The sequence below is a fragment of the Setaria viridis genome, chromosome 9 (assembly GCF_005286985.2).
Source record: "Setaria viridis chromosome 9, Setaria_viridis_v4.0, whole genome shotgun sequence".
Classification (NCBI taxonomy): domain Eukaryota; kingdom Viridiplantae; phylum Streptophyta; class Magnoliopsida; order Poales; family Poaceae; genus Setaria; species Setaria viridis.
In genome coordinates, this window is record NC_048271.2 from 5,935,882 (window position 1) to 5,952,678 (window position 16,797).

Here is a 16,797-nt window from a genome sequence, read left to right on the forward strand (position 1 = left end):
ATTATGAACATAACTAGTTCAGAATGATAGTGCTATGTAAATTTCTTTTCCCTGTATTCCTGCAGATCTTACTTTGTTGGAAGCATAATGTTTTCATGGCAGTGTATTGCTGCAGCTGTAATGCAGGTGCCCAAGTATTGCTGCAGAGACATCATATATGGCACTAATATTTATGGTTTTCCTTGGCAAATCTTATAGTATCTTGGATTATTTCTATAGCAATTGTACTGTTTTTGGCAATAGAATCCGATATGCTGACTTACAGGTTCAGACTTCAGAATTTTAGATCGTGACAGTTGATATCCCTTTGTTACTCTTGCGTGATTAGTTTTGCAAATGCTATGTGTTAGCAGTAGCAGCGTTGACCACCCCAGAGCGCACGAAACCATCAAACCAACCAGCCCAACACACACCGGCCTACTTCCAAAAACTGGCAGCAACCCGTGCAAGGCCGCTCCGGACCAGCGACTTTCTCTTGGGTTGGTTTGGAAACAAATAAAAACCGGCTAAACCGGACCAGGGCTAGCTGCAGCCTGCAGGGATCCGAGGCCGTTGCCGACTGCGTTCCAGCGCGCAGCGAGCTGGCGTCCGTCCGCTCTCGTCTCAACGCCGACCTCGATCCTCTACAGGCTCCTCTCCTCCCCAGCTTCATGTCATTGCCACCCATGCTCTTGACGACGATCCAACGGCCGGCTGGGGACCGGTAAGCGAGCAGGAGCCACCATTCCCCTCCCCCCCTCTCTTCTGTTTCGTGCCTGCAGCTGCCGGCGTCACGGGTCCGCGCCAGCGTGACCCGCGACATCCTGTTGGAAACTTACGCGGTGCGCCGGCCGCGGGGGCGCGCCGGCTGTCCCCGGCCTTAACTGAACCGTGATGAAAGGCCCAGCGGGAACGAGCTGCTCTCGCCAGAACGGAGGCTTCCTGTTTGGACGCAGTACACGAGCCATGTTCTGCATGACGCGTAGCGCAGCGCCTGTGACGTGGAGTTGGGTGTTGCCAAGCTTTTTCGCATGCATCACGATAGATGGCTTTACTGTGAAGAAGCGTGTGTGAGCTTGCATGGGAGATGATTCACAGTTCACACCAGGCACGTAGCCGCCCGGGCGGTAAGCATTGCTTGACGCGAATAATGAACCAATCGGTGACGGCCGGGGCACCGACCCAACCAAACACGGGGAGCTGGGGATTCGACAGGCATGCGTGGGGCGGATGCACTGCTACTATCGAAGGCAATCGACCCTAAATTGTAGAGCAGTGGAGCGGTCCGAGTACTCCACCTATTCTGGTTCTGCAGAGCATCACTGTGACTGTTTGCTCTTCCCGTATGAGTTGCCGCTATCAAGGTCTGAACCTTGATGGCCTGATGAAGTCTCAACTCACAGGCTTCATCCGTCTCTTTCAGTATTAGCCGATGCACCTACGTTCAGTCCCCTGATCGAATTCTGCCTGCCAGTAGCGTCCTGGTGGAGGAGGTAGTGATAGTTCTTGCACCAGGCCAACAGCTGATCTTGGCTAATACCGGAGTGCTGAACCGGATAGCCATTCCTGAATGATGATCTTGGTCTGCCGATCTGCCCTGCATAGATGAATGATAAGCTAGCTGTTCCGGCCGTCAGGCGTCACCGTCTGCAGTGGCGCTGACGGCCACTACGATCCCTACTAGCTCTACCACTAGGACGCTACGCTCCCGAGCTCTTTTACGGTACACAATACTAAACTATACTGGTGTTTAAAAATAACTAGTATAAAAATATCCGACGGTCAAGATTAATAATATATTATTAAAACATTCACATATGATATTGGTAGTATACATGAGTAGTATATATAGTATAAGGGTATCATAATAAAAAAACACAAATAGCATCACTATAATTTTATTTTTGGCATTAGCGTAAAGTTTAAAAGACCATTCCATTTGAAATATCACTTTTACAATATAATAATTATAAAATTATTTATAATAATAAAAAGTTAGATCTTATATATACTATATACCACTGAGCAGTTATTATGTAACGTAAAAGAGTTAACGCTCGCTCCCTGCAGCAACGACGACGCAACAATTAAAACACGGGTGCGCGCGTGATAACCTTTTTCCCTGGCACTGTGCTGCCCGAAAAGGACGCCTGATCCAGCGCTAATCAAGGGTTAGCCCCCTGAGTAGCAAGGCGCGCTGCCGCCGGAAGCAGCGCCATTTTGAACCTTTGAGACGACTAGTAGACGATCCTCTCTGTTAAGCCACCTGCTGTCCGGGTACTGGACTGTACTGCTACTGCATGGGAGTAACTGATCAGCAGGGTAGGTTCCCATGATCCCATCCTCTAAGATCAAGCGGTATACGGCTCAACCTTTCAAGTAGAGATGCAAAACGCGTCATGCATTACGTACTGTGTGAGTATACTTCCTTTGACAGTTTGACCCACCGGTGAACGCTAGTACAGTGTTTGAGCTGCACGGCATGAGATAGATGGAGGCCAATGTGGATGCAAGAGGCGTATCGCGCAGGGTGAATCTGAACTCTGACGAAGCTGTCAAACCGTACATACACTACAGCAGTGCAATTGCACAGTACGGGCATGGGAAACGAGGCGGTTGGGGCTTGGGCGACTGCATACTATGCGTTCCAGCGCGCGACGAGCTGGCGCCCGCTTGTCTCGACGTCGGACTCCTTTCCCTCCTTCCCGGTTTCATGGTGCCGGTACTCGTGAGGAGAGACAGAGATCATCCAACGGCCGTCCAGGGACCAGCAAGCTAATCCGCCTGCTGACCTACCTCCTCCGTTTAAACTTTTTTATATTTATGCATACTATTATGCATCTAGATGTACACTGTATCTATATGCATAATAATATCTATAAATTAAAAAAAGCTAGAACAACTTCTAAAAATTTGGAACGGAGGAAGTACTACTCTTCGTATCTCGTGGGATAAAGCCACAAACGCTACGATACCATGCATTCATGCATGCTACGTAGTTTTCTCTGTTTTTCAAAGAGCTCCCTTTTTTGCTGATTTTTGTGTTTTTATTGGCTGATATACAAAGCAAATCCATACCACAATACCCCAGCAACTCCTGTTTGGAAAAGGTCGAAAGGAGTATTTTGGATCTTTAGGTCGAGCTATCATGTCAAGCTGTTGTGACCAGGTCGCATGGGGCTCATCCTTGAGCATCTCCAACAACTATCCATACTCTTTGGTAAAATAATTTCTCTTTATATTAAGTTTCTTATTTTAATAGACTCTCCATTTTCCACTTTCCAAATCTCACAGCTAGGTTCCTCTCTAAAAATATACACTCTCCATCCATTCCAACAGTCTCTTCATTTCGCACTATAATAGACTCTCCATTTTGCAATGGGACTCACATTTGGCAATCTAACCTCGCTCGCCAAGTTTGGAGGGTCCGGAGAAATATTTGGCAAGCCATATAGGATGGTCATTCAAACCGTAACTTTGTTGGATTGTGATTTTCGATCAAACTTGCTAAATTTTAACTTGGAGAGGAAGATGGAAAGTCTGTGGAGTGGCTCTTGCTGCCTCGTTGGACTGGCTATGCAAACTGCAAGAGGCGGCTTCCAAGTTGCTCTGCTGCAAGCACAGTGGTATGCAATAATGCCACGCTAGACGAGTTCAATTATTCAATTAGCCCTAATCCGGGTTACTTGGAGCGAGGCCGAGCTTGAGCGTGACCCTTTTTGTCGCTTAATAACAGGAGAGGCCGCCAGGGCCGGGGCAGTTTCGCAAATACCCCGTGACGGCATGGGCGAGCTCTCGGGTCGGCACGGCTGGCCACCACATGCATGTCGAGCTCATGCAAACTGCACGGTCCCCCACGGGCCACGGGCGGGTGAGTGAGGCGGAGGAGGGTGGTAGGAGATTGTTGTGTTGGGCCGCCCCGGGTCAGCGTCAGAGAGAGAGAGATTCCGATACGGGGCACACCGCACGCACCAGACCGTCGCACACCCAATCCAATCCCCTTTCTGTTCGTCGCTTCGCTTCGGTTTCGTTCGTTCTTCTCCGTCCAGGACACGTCCTTGACGTCGTCCATTCAGTGTAGGTAGCGACTTCGATGGCTGGCCAGCCCTGCTCCTTCCGATCGATAGATAGATCTAGCCATGCCCATGAATCCTGCTTTAATTTACCTCCCTGTAAATGCGACTGCGAAGACATTTCGGGCGGCGGCCACAGGCCATCCTGAACCGGTAAGCGCTGTGTACGTGCATGGTCAGTGGTCACAGACAGACGTAAGACGTTGCACATGGATCTCCTCAGGGCAACGAGTAACGAGCGAGAAACATGGCTGCCGATCGACGACGATGGAATGGGACACTGCCACTAGCAGTATTCCTTGCCTGTCAAGTGGCGGCACTTGGCCTGTTCCGAGTGGCCACCTTCCTGATTTCTCCGAATTTGGCCCTGTCACTTCCAGCTCCTCCGTTGGCAATCTCCCGTACGGCAGACATTCCGCGTGAGTTCCTTCAATCCTTCCCCTTCGAATCGTGAAGTCCACGAAAAGGCAAGCCGAGCAGTGTTCCCGGCCGCGGAAACGGAATGCAGTGCCTATATTCCCGAGACGGAACCCGAGTGCCGCACCGAACCTGTGTGTTCCGCCCGCCTGCCGACGAGAGGACGACATCGATCCGGACGTGTAGCCGATGTGGTGCGCACTAGCTAGGCGGCGGGATCGCGAATCGGTTCAGGTTGTCCCGGTTAATCCGCCGTGCTAATCTGACCACCGCCGCCGGTTAATGATCCACTCCAGCGAGCGCGAGCTTGTTGTCGAGGCGCGTACGCGGCGGGACCCGGCACACGTCACGTCTCCTCGCGCAAGTGTGCTCGTGCTGCCACGCGAGCTCCGGCCGGGTCCGCGCGGCATGGCGTCCCGCCCCAGTGGCGGCCGGGCGCCGGGCGCGAGCGACGAGGAGGGCCAAGAGGCCAAGAGGTAGGGGTCTTCGCGTGGTCCGGCGATGCCATGATGGGAAAGCCGGAAAGGGAAAGGGGACGCGGGCTCTCCCAGCCCGTGTCGTTGTCCTCGTAGTCTCGTACCCAATTGAGCACGTTACATACAGTCGACTGGAAGAGGAAAATTCGACGAAAAAAAAGGCACAATTTGGCATACTGCATCAGCAATGGCAATTTCGAGTCGCTGACTCGTCTGTCGTCGATTGAATTGCCACATCAGCATATGGATCCCAGCGGTTACAGCTCAGCTCAGCTCAATGCTGGCCCCGCGCGTCAGGCACACACACCGGACCCCTTGGTTTGGTTCGCGGTGGGTGCTCGCACATGGGGACCTCCGAGACCTACGCGTATTCTACATGTACACTCCGCCGCGTATACGTACACCAGTACACTAGATGCAAGCTGAGCTGCAATTCCGTCCGTTCCGTTCCTACACTAGCATTAGTCAAAGCCTTCGGTTGATCAGTTAACACGTAACTACAGTTGGATTTTTTTTCTTCCTTTTCATTTTTCTTCTCGCCGAAGGCTTGCTGTTAGCTTCTACTAGTCCTAGCTGGCCAGCCGGCGGTTACTCGGCAATGGCGCCGAGGTCCGGCACGAAGTCCCGCCCGCGGCTGCTGCCCCTCCTCGACCGCCGGCACGCCTTGCCGGGCCGAGCGCCGGCGCCTCCTCCCCCGGCGGCCGCGGCCGCGGCCTCCGGGAACACGAGCGGGCCGTCGTGGTCGCCCTCGAGCGCGGCGCTGGCGCGGATGGCCAGCGCCGCCATCTCCTCCGCCTGCAGCGGCCGCCGCCGCATCGCCGCGGGGAGCACGAAGTACAGCTGCCCGGGCTGCAGCGCCTCCTCGGGACACACGCCCGCCACCGCGCCGCCGAGCTCCAGCTCGTCCGCGCTGCACAGGAACCACGCCCCCGCGCCGGCGGCCGCAGCCTTCACGGCCTGCGACGCGCGCGTGCCGCCCGGGAACCGCCGCAGCGCGCCGTCCGCGAGCACTACCCGCGCCTCCGCCGACGTCGACCCCGGCGCCGCCGCCACCGCGGCCGCCTCGCACGAGTTGCAGGCTCCCATTGTGTTAGAATATATCCAAGGAAATGTGTCTGTACGTCCGCTCGTCGTCGACGGACCGAAGGAATCCAGAGGTGTCTCTTCTTGCCACAGCCGCGGCTAGCTCGAGCGCGGCGGCCTGCAGGACCGAGGCGGCCGGCGGCGAGCTGCTAGTGCTGGCTGGCTGGCGGTCGTTGTTGGGGGGGAGTGGACGACTGGTTGAGTAGCGAGGCGGCGTCCGGGGCGCGCGCGTATATATAGCCGAGGTGGACGCGTCGGGTAGCGCGGCGAGGGGGGAGAGCAGACTGGGGTGGAAAAGAAGCGAGACTATCGAGAGAGAGAGAGAGGGGATGCCAACCTGGAGGTTGTTGAGGACAGCTTGCATGCGGGGTTGCTGCTGTACGCGCGCGTAAATGCGTGTGCGGTCGCGGCCTCGCGCGAGCGTCACTGCGCGGCGGCGTAGGCCCCCGTCCCGCTCGGTGCCAGTGCCACCGGTACGCGCTGCCGCTTGGCTAGCCAGCGTGTCGCATTACCTGGCGCTATCTGCTCGCGTGGCAATGTGGGCCCACCTGCCAGAGACACTGAGGCGCTAGTGGCTTTCGCTGCTCCCCCGTGCATGCATATGCATTCCCATTTCAGCACGTTGTGATTCTGAAGTCTACTTTGTTAGAGTAACTTCAGCAAAGCTTCTATTCATGCACGTACTAAAAAAAGTAGAGGTCGAGAGAGAAAAAACATCACTTCAGTAGGATCCCTACTCGGATCCTTGGTAGATCCTTGGTAGGGAAGCATCCAAATTTCCAACCAATGACACGTTATAAAGTACAGTACAGTAAACCGGAGATCATCTCATGAATGCTGTAAATGTAATCTGAAGACCACTTGTTAACGGAGAATAAAACTAAGCAGGATCAGCACGTGTGGGTAGCTGATCATGATGGTCTTTTGGCGGGAACGGCGCTTAATCTAATGCCGGAGGAACTCTCCGACAAGGAAACGGCGAGGAAGAAACGCGAGAGGATCCGGAGGGAGCGCCGGAGCTGATCATTTGGGCTGTGCCCCTCTCCCAAAGAGGGGCCGCGAGCGCGCAGGGTCACGAATCGCCGGAGGGAACCGCCAAACACGGCAACTTCGCGCCATTTTCTCTCGTAGCGACATGGGGTCCCTTTCTGGATCCTCTCCGATAGCATTCGAGATCACGCTTCACATGAGCCGCGGAAATGCAGCTTAAAACTATCGGGTTCTCTCGCCGCTCGGATGCGTTCGGAGCACAGACATTCAGACATGCTTCAAACTTGCCTCCAGGAGAAAAGGCATACTCCTATGTCATTAGGCTATTCTATAACGAGTGCAATACAGACGATTATAGAGTTTAGTATGCTTGGTTGACTGCTTCGGCAAAATGGCTCTGAATTATGCCCGCTTTCCGTTTTTTTTAAAAAGAAAACATCGGCAAATCATTCGGTGAGCACAAATTTCCATTTCGTCGGCATAGGATTCCATGCACAGCTCATGGGCGTCGCGCCATTGTCAGAGCTCCACAGTACTGTACCGGCTGCCGAGTCGTGCCTCTGCGCTGGCCATGGCCTTGCCTGCGACTGCGAATCGGTCTGCCAGCGCCAGCAACCGCTCGGGATCCCCCGCTCCGACGCCGCGCCGTCGCCCTCACGACGCCACGGCATGACACGTACGGTTGGCTTAGCTGGCCGGTCCCGCCTCCCCGTCCACGCCCCGCCCATGCTGGAGCCCTCGCGCCACCCACGCGCGCGTGGACGGCACAGAAATAATTCACTCATCCCGCCCGGCCCCCGGAGACAGCGAGCGGAGGCGCGGAGCTTGGCAGATCGACCGGAGTCTAATGCGCCGGGGACAGGAGCAGGACGGCCGGAGAAGTAAACGCTCGACTGCTCGAGCCATCCCGACGCTGCCCATACGCGCTGATCATTGGACCTGCTGGAATCAATGAATGAATGAATGGATGAGTGGAGTGTTTGTTTTGGCGCTGCTGATGCGTCCGTGCGGATCGAAGCATTAACGTCGCCTGATCGGACACCCTAATCATCAGCCGCGGCGACGGCGATGCATCTCCATCGGACATCGCCGTCGCCCGGGCCTACTCTTTGATGAGAACATCAATCTCGCACAGTGCCGGCGGATTCATTTTCCCCGATCGACCTCGTCTCGGCGTCGCTGGCGCTCAGCCTCGGCGAGTTAATTCAGATCAGTGGACCGTGGCATCATGCGTGCAAAAAAGTTCGCTGGTCACTCCTCCCACCCACCTTGTCAGGGTTGCAGGATGGATCGTAAATTCTTGCATTCTTCAGACTCCAACATCACTGGACAGCTAACTGGCAACCAAACGATTAAAATGTTATCACAGCATGTTCTTATAGTTCTCTGCATTTTGTGTACTGGGTTTCTGACACCCTGGTTAACTTAAGCAAACTGAAAAGATTCACAAGCACCAGTGCTCTGCACCGGGCACCAAACATCTCCAAGGCCGTGCGTGCCAGCTTGCCAGGCTTGTAGTCAAACGACCAGATTATAATATCACAAATTGTCAGCCTAAGCTCTAAACTATAGCCTCAATCAGCAGAAGCTGCATCACGCACGCAGCTGTATCAAGCATCATCGTCTGAACTGAAACATTCAGAGGAAAGGTTCGAGTTGTTTGGTGATGCCCGGTCGCACGGGCAGAATCTACTGCCAGCGCGCCGCTGTTCGCGGGCGCCCCGACACCGGAGGGACAGGAGAGCCGCGAGCTCTCGCGCTCATGTGCGCCGGGGCGACGATGCCCACAGCTCTGCTAGTTCGGTCGAGGGAATCGGAACGGCATTCCTTGCTGATAAAACCGGTCACCCTCCTTCCGTCAGATCGGAGCTAGTAGCTCAGGGATAAGATAAAATGGAAAAGGGTCAGGCGAGTTGGGAGCGGTTGGATGGCTCACGGCCAGTCGTGCAGGATTTAACAAAGATTGGATTGGTTATTCGGTTACTCATTCTCATGCGAAAAGGGAGAAATGCTGCTGTCAGTTGTCACTCACGGTGGGATCGGTGTTTTCTGATGCGGCTGTGGGATGCTACCTGATCGCTCGGGGTTTTTGAGGCAGATGCCAGTGCAAGTGCACGAGATTGGAGCACTGGCATTGGACGGCAAGGCGATCCGAGAGAGGGAATGCGTAAAGGCCATCTTTTTTTGTGTCTGGTCTGAATGTCTGATCACGCAGCCACCGAGCTGAATTATCTGCATCAGGGTCCGAAAATGGGAGCTGGATTCGCATCCCTCGACGAGTCTCCATCTCATCTGACACCACAAGTTGGTGGCCAAATTGATTGGTGCTCGCCGGTTCCGTCGATCAAGTGGGCCAGGAACCTAACGCCACAACTCCTGTTCCAGCCGTGCGGGCCAAACAGCGGTGGCCGCCGCTGCACTGCGGAGTGCAGATTACCTTGGATTGGCATACAGCTAGCTCCTAGCTCTGCCCGGCTTGAATAATGCGCCGTTCCCGGCGTAAAGGCGTTCGGTTCAGGTCCGCGTCGTCGCCGGCTGTCCCGGGCACGTCGCGCCGGCCGTGCTCGGTTCCGTCCGAATAAGCAGCGCCGGCGTTGTTGGCACGTCTCGCTCGCTCGGCGTCTTGTCGCTGGTTTTGCTTTTGTGCCGCCTTTGTTCGTGAGTCCAGCCGAGCGAACGTAGGTGACTGTGACTGTGAGACTGTCTGTTCGTCGGAACGAAGGCGTGGCAGGCATGGACATAGACCCCAAAATTCCAATTATGTCACGATTGATTGATAGCTTCTCCTCAAGCATCTGTTCCGACTTGCGGCCTTAAGAACACTTTCGGATCAGTCTACGCAGTTCATCTCCACCAACCACATACACCAGGTGGTCATCATCTCGCCGTTGCTCCGGTTCTTCTTCCCTGCACAAAAGTTCACATCTAGGTGCAGATACAGGCGAATCAGGGCCTCGCAAGTGGCTGGCCGAGGCCCAACCGCCGCCGACACGAGATCCAGAACAAACCGGGCGAGCTGTTCTGTTCGAGGAGGGCGCACGGGAGCCGGCGGCATGGCAATGTGGCGGGGGCTCCCGAGCCCACAGCAGCAGCCAAATGCATTGCACACTGGCGCTGCCGCCCTGGCACCCCTTGCCTGCGTAGATCCTATCCTCTGTTCCTTGCCCCTGCGATCTGCTCCCTTCCCCTCGCCCATCTCCTGTCCCCGTCCAGTTTTTCAAAAATGGGTTTGGTCAACCGCATCATTGGAACCTTGTTTTGCTGGATGGATGGGACCCCCCCCTCTGGTGGACAGGCACTTCGCCTGTGGCTGGTGAGGGATGGAGTGTCGTTGTCACCCCGAGGGAGGGGAGAGATCCTGATGGGATCCACTCGCTCAGCGCAGTGCACTGAACATCGCGCAATGATCAGCTTCGGCTTCGGTTGGTCCGATCTGATGCGGGATGATGCGTGTGGATCAAGGGGCCGCTGGGTGTTTATGTGCACTGTACAGGCGGATGGATGATGAGCCCTCGCTAAATCGGACGTCCCTACCAATCATGGGGACGGGATTGTTTTTCTTTCTTCGTCTTTTGTTCTGCTTCGGATTTATTCCGGTTTTGTTGGTGGGGTGTTTTGTATTTTGCTAGTATTTTTTCTGAACGAATTGTCACTATTTTTGTGTGGCCAAAAAGTAGTTTAGAATTTCAGCTAGGGATGGATCATAGATGTGGGACTTTGACGTCGTTGTTAGCATTCTCAAGAGAGTTTTGTAGATTATGTGGGTCCTCGTTTGAATGATTAGAGTTTTTTATGTTGTACTTAAATGCTAAACATCTTAGCAAAATCCAAAAAAAAAATCAAATATGGAGTTAAGTATTGATGAACACTGCATCTCTTTCGACTTCATGATAAGGTTACCAACCATGAGCTTCAACCATGTCAAGAGGTTGGCAAAAAGAGGCGATGTTCTGTTGGTGCCTAAAGTAAGCACATGAAAATCAAAATAAGTTTTAGGGTGTTGGGATTTTAGTCCAGACTAAAATTCATGTCACATCGAATATTCGGAGGCTAATTAGGAGGGCTAAACATGAGCTAATTATAAAACTAATTACACAGATGGAGGCTAATTCCCGAGACGAATCTATTAAGCCTAATCAATTCATCATTAGCACATGTTTACTGTAGCACCACATTGTCAAATCATGGACTAATTAGGCTTAATAGATTCGTCTTGCAAATTAGCCTCCATCTGTGCAATTAATTTTATAATTAGTCTATATTTAATACTCCTAATTAGTATCTAAACATTCGATGTGACAGAAATTCTAGGAGCTCGTAAAGAACCAAACGGGGCCTTAGTGTTGCTAAGAAGAAGAATAGCCCAATCGTACGCACGTAAGATACAGTGGAAGGTAGAAACTAGCAAACTCGAACCAGGCGCCCATGGCTTACGTGCCAACCACACTAAACCCAGATCATTTGTTTTGCTTATTCTGCATTGCCCTTTTCGTCAATGGTGGTTTAGTTTATGTTTGACCCCCAAGGCAATCAGAATGGATTAAGTACCGCAGATTCAACTGCTCTCTCAGCAACTTTCTCCAATCAACGCGATTCCTGAAATTGCTCGGTAGGCTGCCCACTCCCGCATTTGGCCTCCCCAGATAAGAAATGCTACGGCGATGCTCGCCAGGATCATCTTCTGCGTGGTCGTCGCCGCCGCCGTCCTCGCCGTCGTCCTCCTCGCCACCGTCTCCCCGCTCCCGCACGGATCCGGCGGCGGCCACAGGGGCGCGACAGGGCAGCGCAGCTTCACGGTCTACGTCCACCCGACGGTATCGGCAGCCGTGCAAGCGCAGCAGCAGGGGAAAGAAGTGGCGCGGCGAGGAGAAGCGAGCGCGCTGGTGTTCCACCACCGGATGACGGCGGGCCCGGAGAGCACGTCGAGGACCGTCGGCGCGGCCTCGGGGTTCCTACTGCTCCTGGCCGGCGAGCGGGGCCTGGCGGCGGCGTCGGTGTTCGACACGGTGCACCTGTCGTTCGACGGCGCCGCCGGATTATCCGGCAGTCTCTGCGTCGAGGCTTGCAACCGGAGGCCGGAGAAGCGCGGGCACGACGCGGAGGAGGAGGTTCTGCAAGTGGTGGGCGGCACGGGCGCGTTTGCGTTCGCAAGCGGGCATGCCGTCCTTCGTAGGCAGCGGCCCGGCCATGGCGTCACGGCAGCGGCGCTGTGTCTTGATATCAGCGTTTTCTCTGCTGCGAGTTGATCTGCAATGTGTGAGCGATCGTTCAGCAAACAGATCGCGCGATCGATATGTTGATCCAAGTTTTGCCTTTTCCTTTTGATTTGTGATGTGAATTCGCACGTATTTTTGTTTAGAGAGAACGTAGCTTTGATGCTGTCACGAAAGTTTCACAAATGTATATGCATCGTCGAACGTTTCCAGGATGCGTCCCTTCAATTTTTTTGGGTGGAGTTCTTGCTTCGCCTCCGCCGTTCAAAAAATCTAATAAAGCCTTTTCCAGTAACGACGATTGCTGCTAAGCCAGAGGCCCACAATATCTTGGACTCACGTCCAGCCCACGAACCAACCACGGCCCAATCGGCGCTGATCCCGCATTCGGTACAGCCCCCAGTCTGCTTCCTCCGCCGCTGCCGGCCGATGCCATTGGCTCTCGCCGCTGCATCGGCAGCCCGGCCGCGCCGCACGCACGGCGCGGGGCCGAACGCCTGAACTAGCAGCGCTGCCGCAGAGGCACGCGCCTGAAGAAAGCAAGCACTCACTCACATGGCGTCTCCGACTCCGCCGTGGAAGGTACGCGGCCGTCTCAACTCCGAACTCATCTGAATCTCACCTCACGGCTGACGCGTTAGAAACTTAAACCATAGCACGCTTCTGAAACTGAAGTCCAGCTAGTGCAGACGCAACACTTCTATGGTCTGCAATTCTATTTCGTTTGTATAAGCTATCCAAATGTCATTTCATAGCGATGATATGACCGTGCTTAGTGTTTTCTATTCGAAATTTCACTCTTGTAACTCGCGTGTTCAACCCCCGTGCTCTCCTACAGTTGTACGAACATGTCAACTGGATATTGGCATTTCGAGTTTTCTATTGGTTAATCCATTATCATCCTCACCACCAGCTTCAAGCGCACCATCGCGTTGAACTCTTCGTGCAAGATAATTTAGGACCATTCAGTGTTTGCGTTCATTAATGGAGTGATAAGGAAAAAAACAGGACTTCTGTTTTCCGAGCATTGCAACTGCAGATTTGTATGACTCACAAACTATTCTTGCATTTGGCAGCTAACTACTCATTCTTTTCCATTGACTACGAAGTATGACTGAATGAACAGATTACAGATGCTGAACTGGGATTGTTTTTCATTCCACAGCAAGTTTCGTCGGCATCGTCTAATGCATAGAGACTACGAACAAAAATCAGATACTTGTAAGTTTTATTGACATCATGCAGTACATACAAACTAGAAACCAAAATCAGCTACGTATAATAGTGTAAGTTTTAGTAACCTCGGGAGCGAGGTTGCGACCCTTGATGCAAGGTTGAAAGGCGTGGAAGCGTTGAAGCGGTCAAGGCGGGATTCGCGGAGCCCGGTGAGAGTGCAATTTGCGGAGCTATCGGGCAACGTGAGAAGTGTGATCCCCAAATGACATGCATATAAAGCATATTCCAGAAATATAGTGGTTGGATAGGGGTAAATGTGTAATGTAGAGTACCCCTCGAGACACTATAAAAGGGGAGCCCCACCCCATTGTAAATTTTACGCTCATTCTCATGCGAGTAAGAATACAAGAACAAACCACGCTTTGTTGTGTTGAACCTTGAGCGAGGTTAAGATACAACATTGGTGCCCACCGTGTTTTGAGCCGCTAAGAAACCCACGATGCCACCACAGAAGAAGAAGAGAACCATCGAAGATGAAGCTGTGAAAGAAAGGCAGCTTATCTGATTTGCCCTGGTTGAGCCAAGTATCACTGATAAGAAAGAAAGAAAGGCTTAAAAGAGTTGAGGCAAGCCTAAAAACGAGATCGCAGAAGGCAAGAGTTGAACAAGGAACCTCAAGCACACAGGACGACCCACTCAGTGAAACAGAAGAAGAGCTAGCTTCAGCGCTGAAACAGCTAGAGGCACTGAAAATGGAGAAGGAAAGGTTCACTCAAGAGTTACAAGCTCAGAGGATGGCAGCCAACAAACTTGCAAGACTAAACGAAGCTAAGAGGCAACTGGCAGAGCTACAATAAGAACTAAGTGAACTAGAGTACCTGCGTAACACATCGCAGCAGCCACAACCACCACCACTTCAAACTTGTAACGTCAACACTACACCTTTGATATTCACAAACCCTAGCTTCCGCGCACACAACTCTCCACCAACAACGAATGTGTATGCAACCAGTGACAAGAATTCTTTGCTGTCTGTCGGCTTACAAACAGCCCTATGGCATGCAACCTACAAGTCAGTAACCTTACCCAAGTTCAATGGTCAAACAGATCCATGCCAATTCCTAATGAGCTACGAAGTTGCGGTAGCCTCAACCGGAGGAGACGACATCGTACTGGCGAAATCATTCATCATCGTGTGTGAAGGAGCAGCGTTGAATTGGTATTCATTGCTCCCACCACAATCAATCTACAGTTGGATCGACCTGAAAATGAAGCTAACCCAAAATTTCCAAGGCTTTCATCAAGTTGTGACCGACGAAGGAGATCTCTTTCACTGCATGGAAAGGGACAAAGAGCCCCTAGCAAGTTATGTAAAAAGGTTTGTCCAGCTCATGTCACAAACACCGGATGTGGCAGACAGTGTCGCCCCTAGCAAGTTATGTAAAAAGATTTGTCCAGCTCATGTCACAAACACCGGATGTGGCGGACAGTGTCGCAATATCGGCCTGCATCTTGGGACTCAACCCGGGTCCAACAGCATTGAAGCTAACAAGAAAAAAACCGAAGATGATGGAAGCCCTGTTCGTGGAGCTAGAGAAGTACTGTAGGTCAGATGAGGACCACAGAAGAAGGGTGGCGGAGAGAAATCACCAAAGGCAATATGAGAAGGGCAGAAATTGGCAAGCTTTGCCCTACAATCACCAGCAGCATCACAACCCACACTAAGCCTAGGAAGTAATGGCGATCGAAGGCAATCAACCCTCGCACCAAAACCAAAACCATAACCACAACCAAAACCAAAATCAATACAACAAAAATTAGCCTAACTTCAGTAGTGGTCAGAGAGGTGGCCACACAGGAAGAGGAAGAGGCCGAGGCAACAACCCTCCGAGGCCAAACAAGTATGGCTTCTGATCCGTAGACCAAAAAGTAGGGAAATTGCCCCATAGGCTTGCACGGTTGAGTATGTAGCCCCCAGAGAACGTTGGGTAGTTCTTTGAGCCACTTGCCTTCTTTGGTGTTGCCAATGTCGTGGAGTCTTTTCTTGAGAGCCTCCAGTAGCATCCTGTTGGTGCACTCAACTTGGCCATTGGCTCTTGGATAAGCGATAGAGACGTAACAGATGTCAATTCTGCTGTTTTCACAGTACTCCCAGAACTCGTGTTTGTTTAAATTGGAACCTAGATCTGTGATGATCCGGTTTGGGAATCTGTAGCGGTGGACAATCTCGTCGAGGAAGTCGAGTACTTTGTCTGCCTTGGGGCAGGTGACAAGCTTCACTTCAATCCACTTGGTGAACTTGTTGATGGCCACTAGTACTCGATTGAATCCTCAGGGAGCCGTTGGAAGTGGTCCGATCATGTCGAGCTCCCAGCATGCAAAGGGCCATGTTGGAGGTATCGTGATGAACTTGTAGGCAGGGACGTGTTATTGTTTTGCAAAGAATTGACAACCTTGGCATCGACGGACTAGTTCCTCCGCATCGGTTAGTGCGGTAGGCCAGTAAAACGCTGCTCTGAAGGCCTTGCCCACTATCGTGCGTGAAGATGCGTGGTTGTCGCAGATCACTTTGTGTATTTCTTCCAATATGTCCTTGCCGTCTTCTCGTGTGATGCATTTCATGAGTACTCTTGAAGATGCGCCTCTTCTGTATAACTTGTCTCCGACGAGCACATAGCTTTTACTCCGTCGTAAGACTTGTTTTGCCTGCGTCTTGTCTGAGGGTAGTTTCTGCTCTTTGATGTAGTCGATGAATGGAGTTCTCCAATCCACATCAATCATCATAACCTATCGGTGTGGTTCCACAGGACCGTGATCGGTGGTTGTTGAGGGTGCCTGCTCCGTAATGGATGGCTTGCGGAGTTCGTGGACAAAGACCCCTACTGGGACTTGAGCACGTGTCGAACCCATCTTCGACAAGACGTCTGCGACTACATTGTTGTCGCGGGCAACATGGTGGAACTCTAAGCCTGAAAATTTGTTTTCCAGCTTGCGGACTTCTTTGCAGTAAGCGTCCATGTTCTACTTGTTGCGGTCCCACTCATCATTGACTTGATTTATAACTACTAGCGAGTCGTCGTAGACTAGTAATCTCTTAATGCCCAAGAATACTGCTAGGCATAGCCCGTGTAGTAGTGCTTCGTACTCGGCTTTGTTGTTGGATGTTGGATGCCTCCCAAAAGAATTGAAGAACATATTTAAGTTGTTCACCTTTGGAGAATATTAAGAGTATTGTTGCACCAGCGCCTTGAAGCTTGAGTGACCCCATCAAAGTACATGACCCAATGCTCTGGGCGTTCTGCTGGCGTTGGTAGTCGATTCTCTCTCCACTCTGGCATGAAATCGACTAGAGCTTGAGATTTGATCACGGTTCTTGGCCTGAATTCCAGG

The 16,797-nt window shown here is 52.4% G+C and overlaps 2 protein-coding genes across 2 annotated transcripts; one reads left to right on the forward strand and one right to left on the reverse strand.

The window, feature by feature from the left end:
* Positions 1-5,119: 5,119 nt before the first annotated feature.
* LOC117837060 (uncharacterized) lies at positions 5,120-6,250 on the reverse strand. Its single transcript, XM_034716621.2, has one exon. It carries the CDS (start codon positions 6,029-6,031, stop codon positions 5,534-5,536), a length of 498 nt encoding a protein of 165 aa, XP_034572512.1. The 5' UTR covers positions 6,032-6,250; the 3' UTR covers positions 5,120-5,533.
* Positions 6,251-11,417: 5,167 nt separating this feature from the next.
* On the forward strand, positions 11,418-12,526 carry LOC140221356 (uncharacterized). The gene has a single exon (XM_072290886.1). It carries the CDS (start codon positions 11,680-11,682, stop codon positions 12,262-12,264), a length of 585 nt encoding a protein of 194 aa, XP_072146987.1. The 5' UTR covers positions 11,418-11,679; the 3' UTR covers positions 12,265-12,526.
* Positions 12,527-16,797: the final 4,271 nt, after the last annotated feature.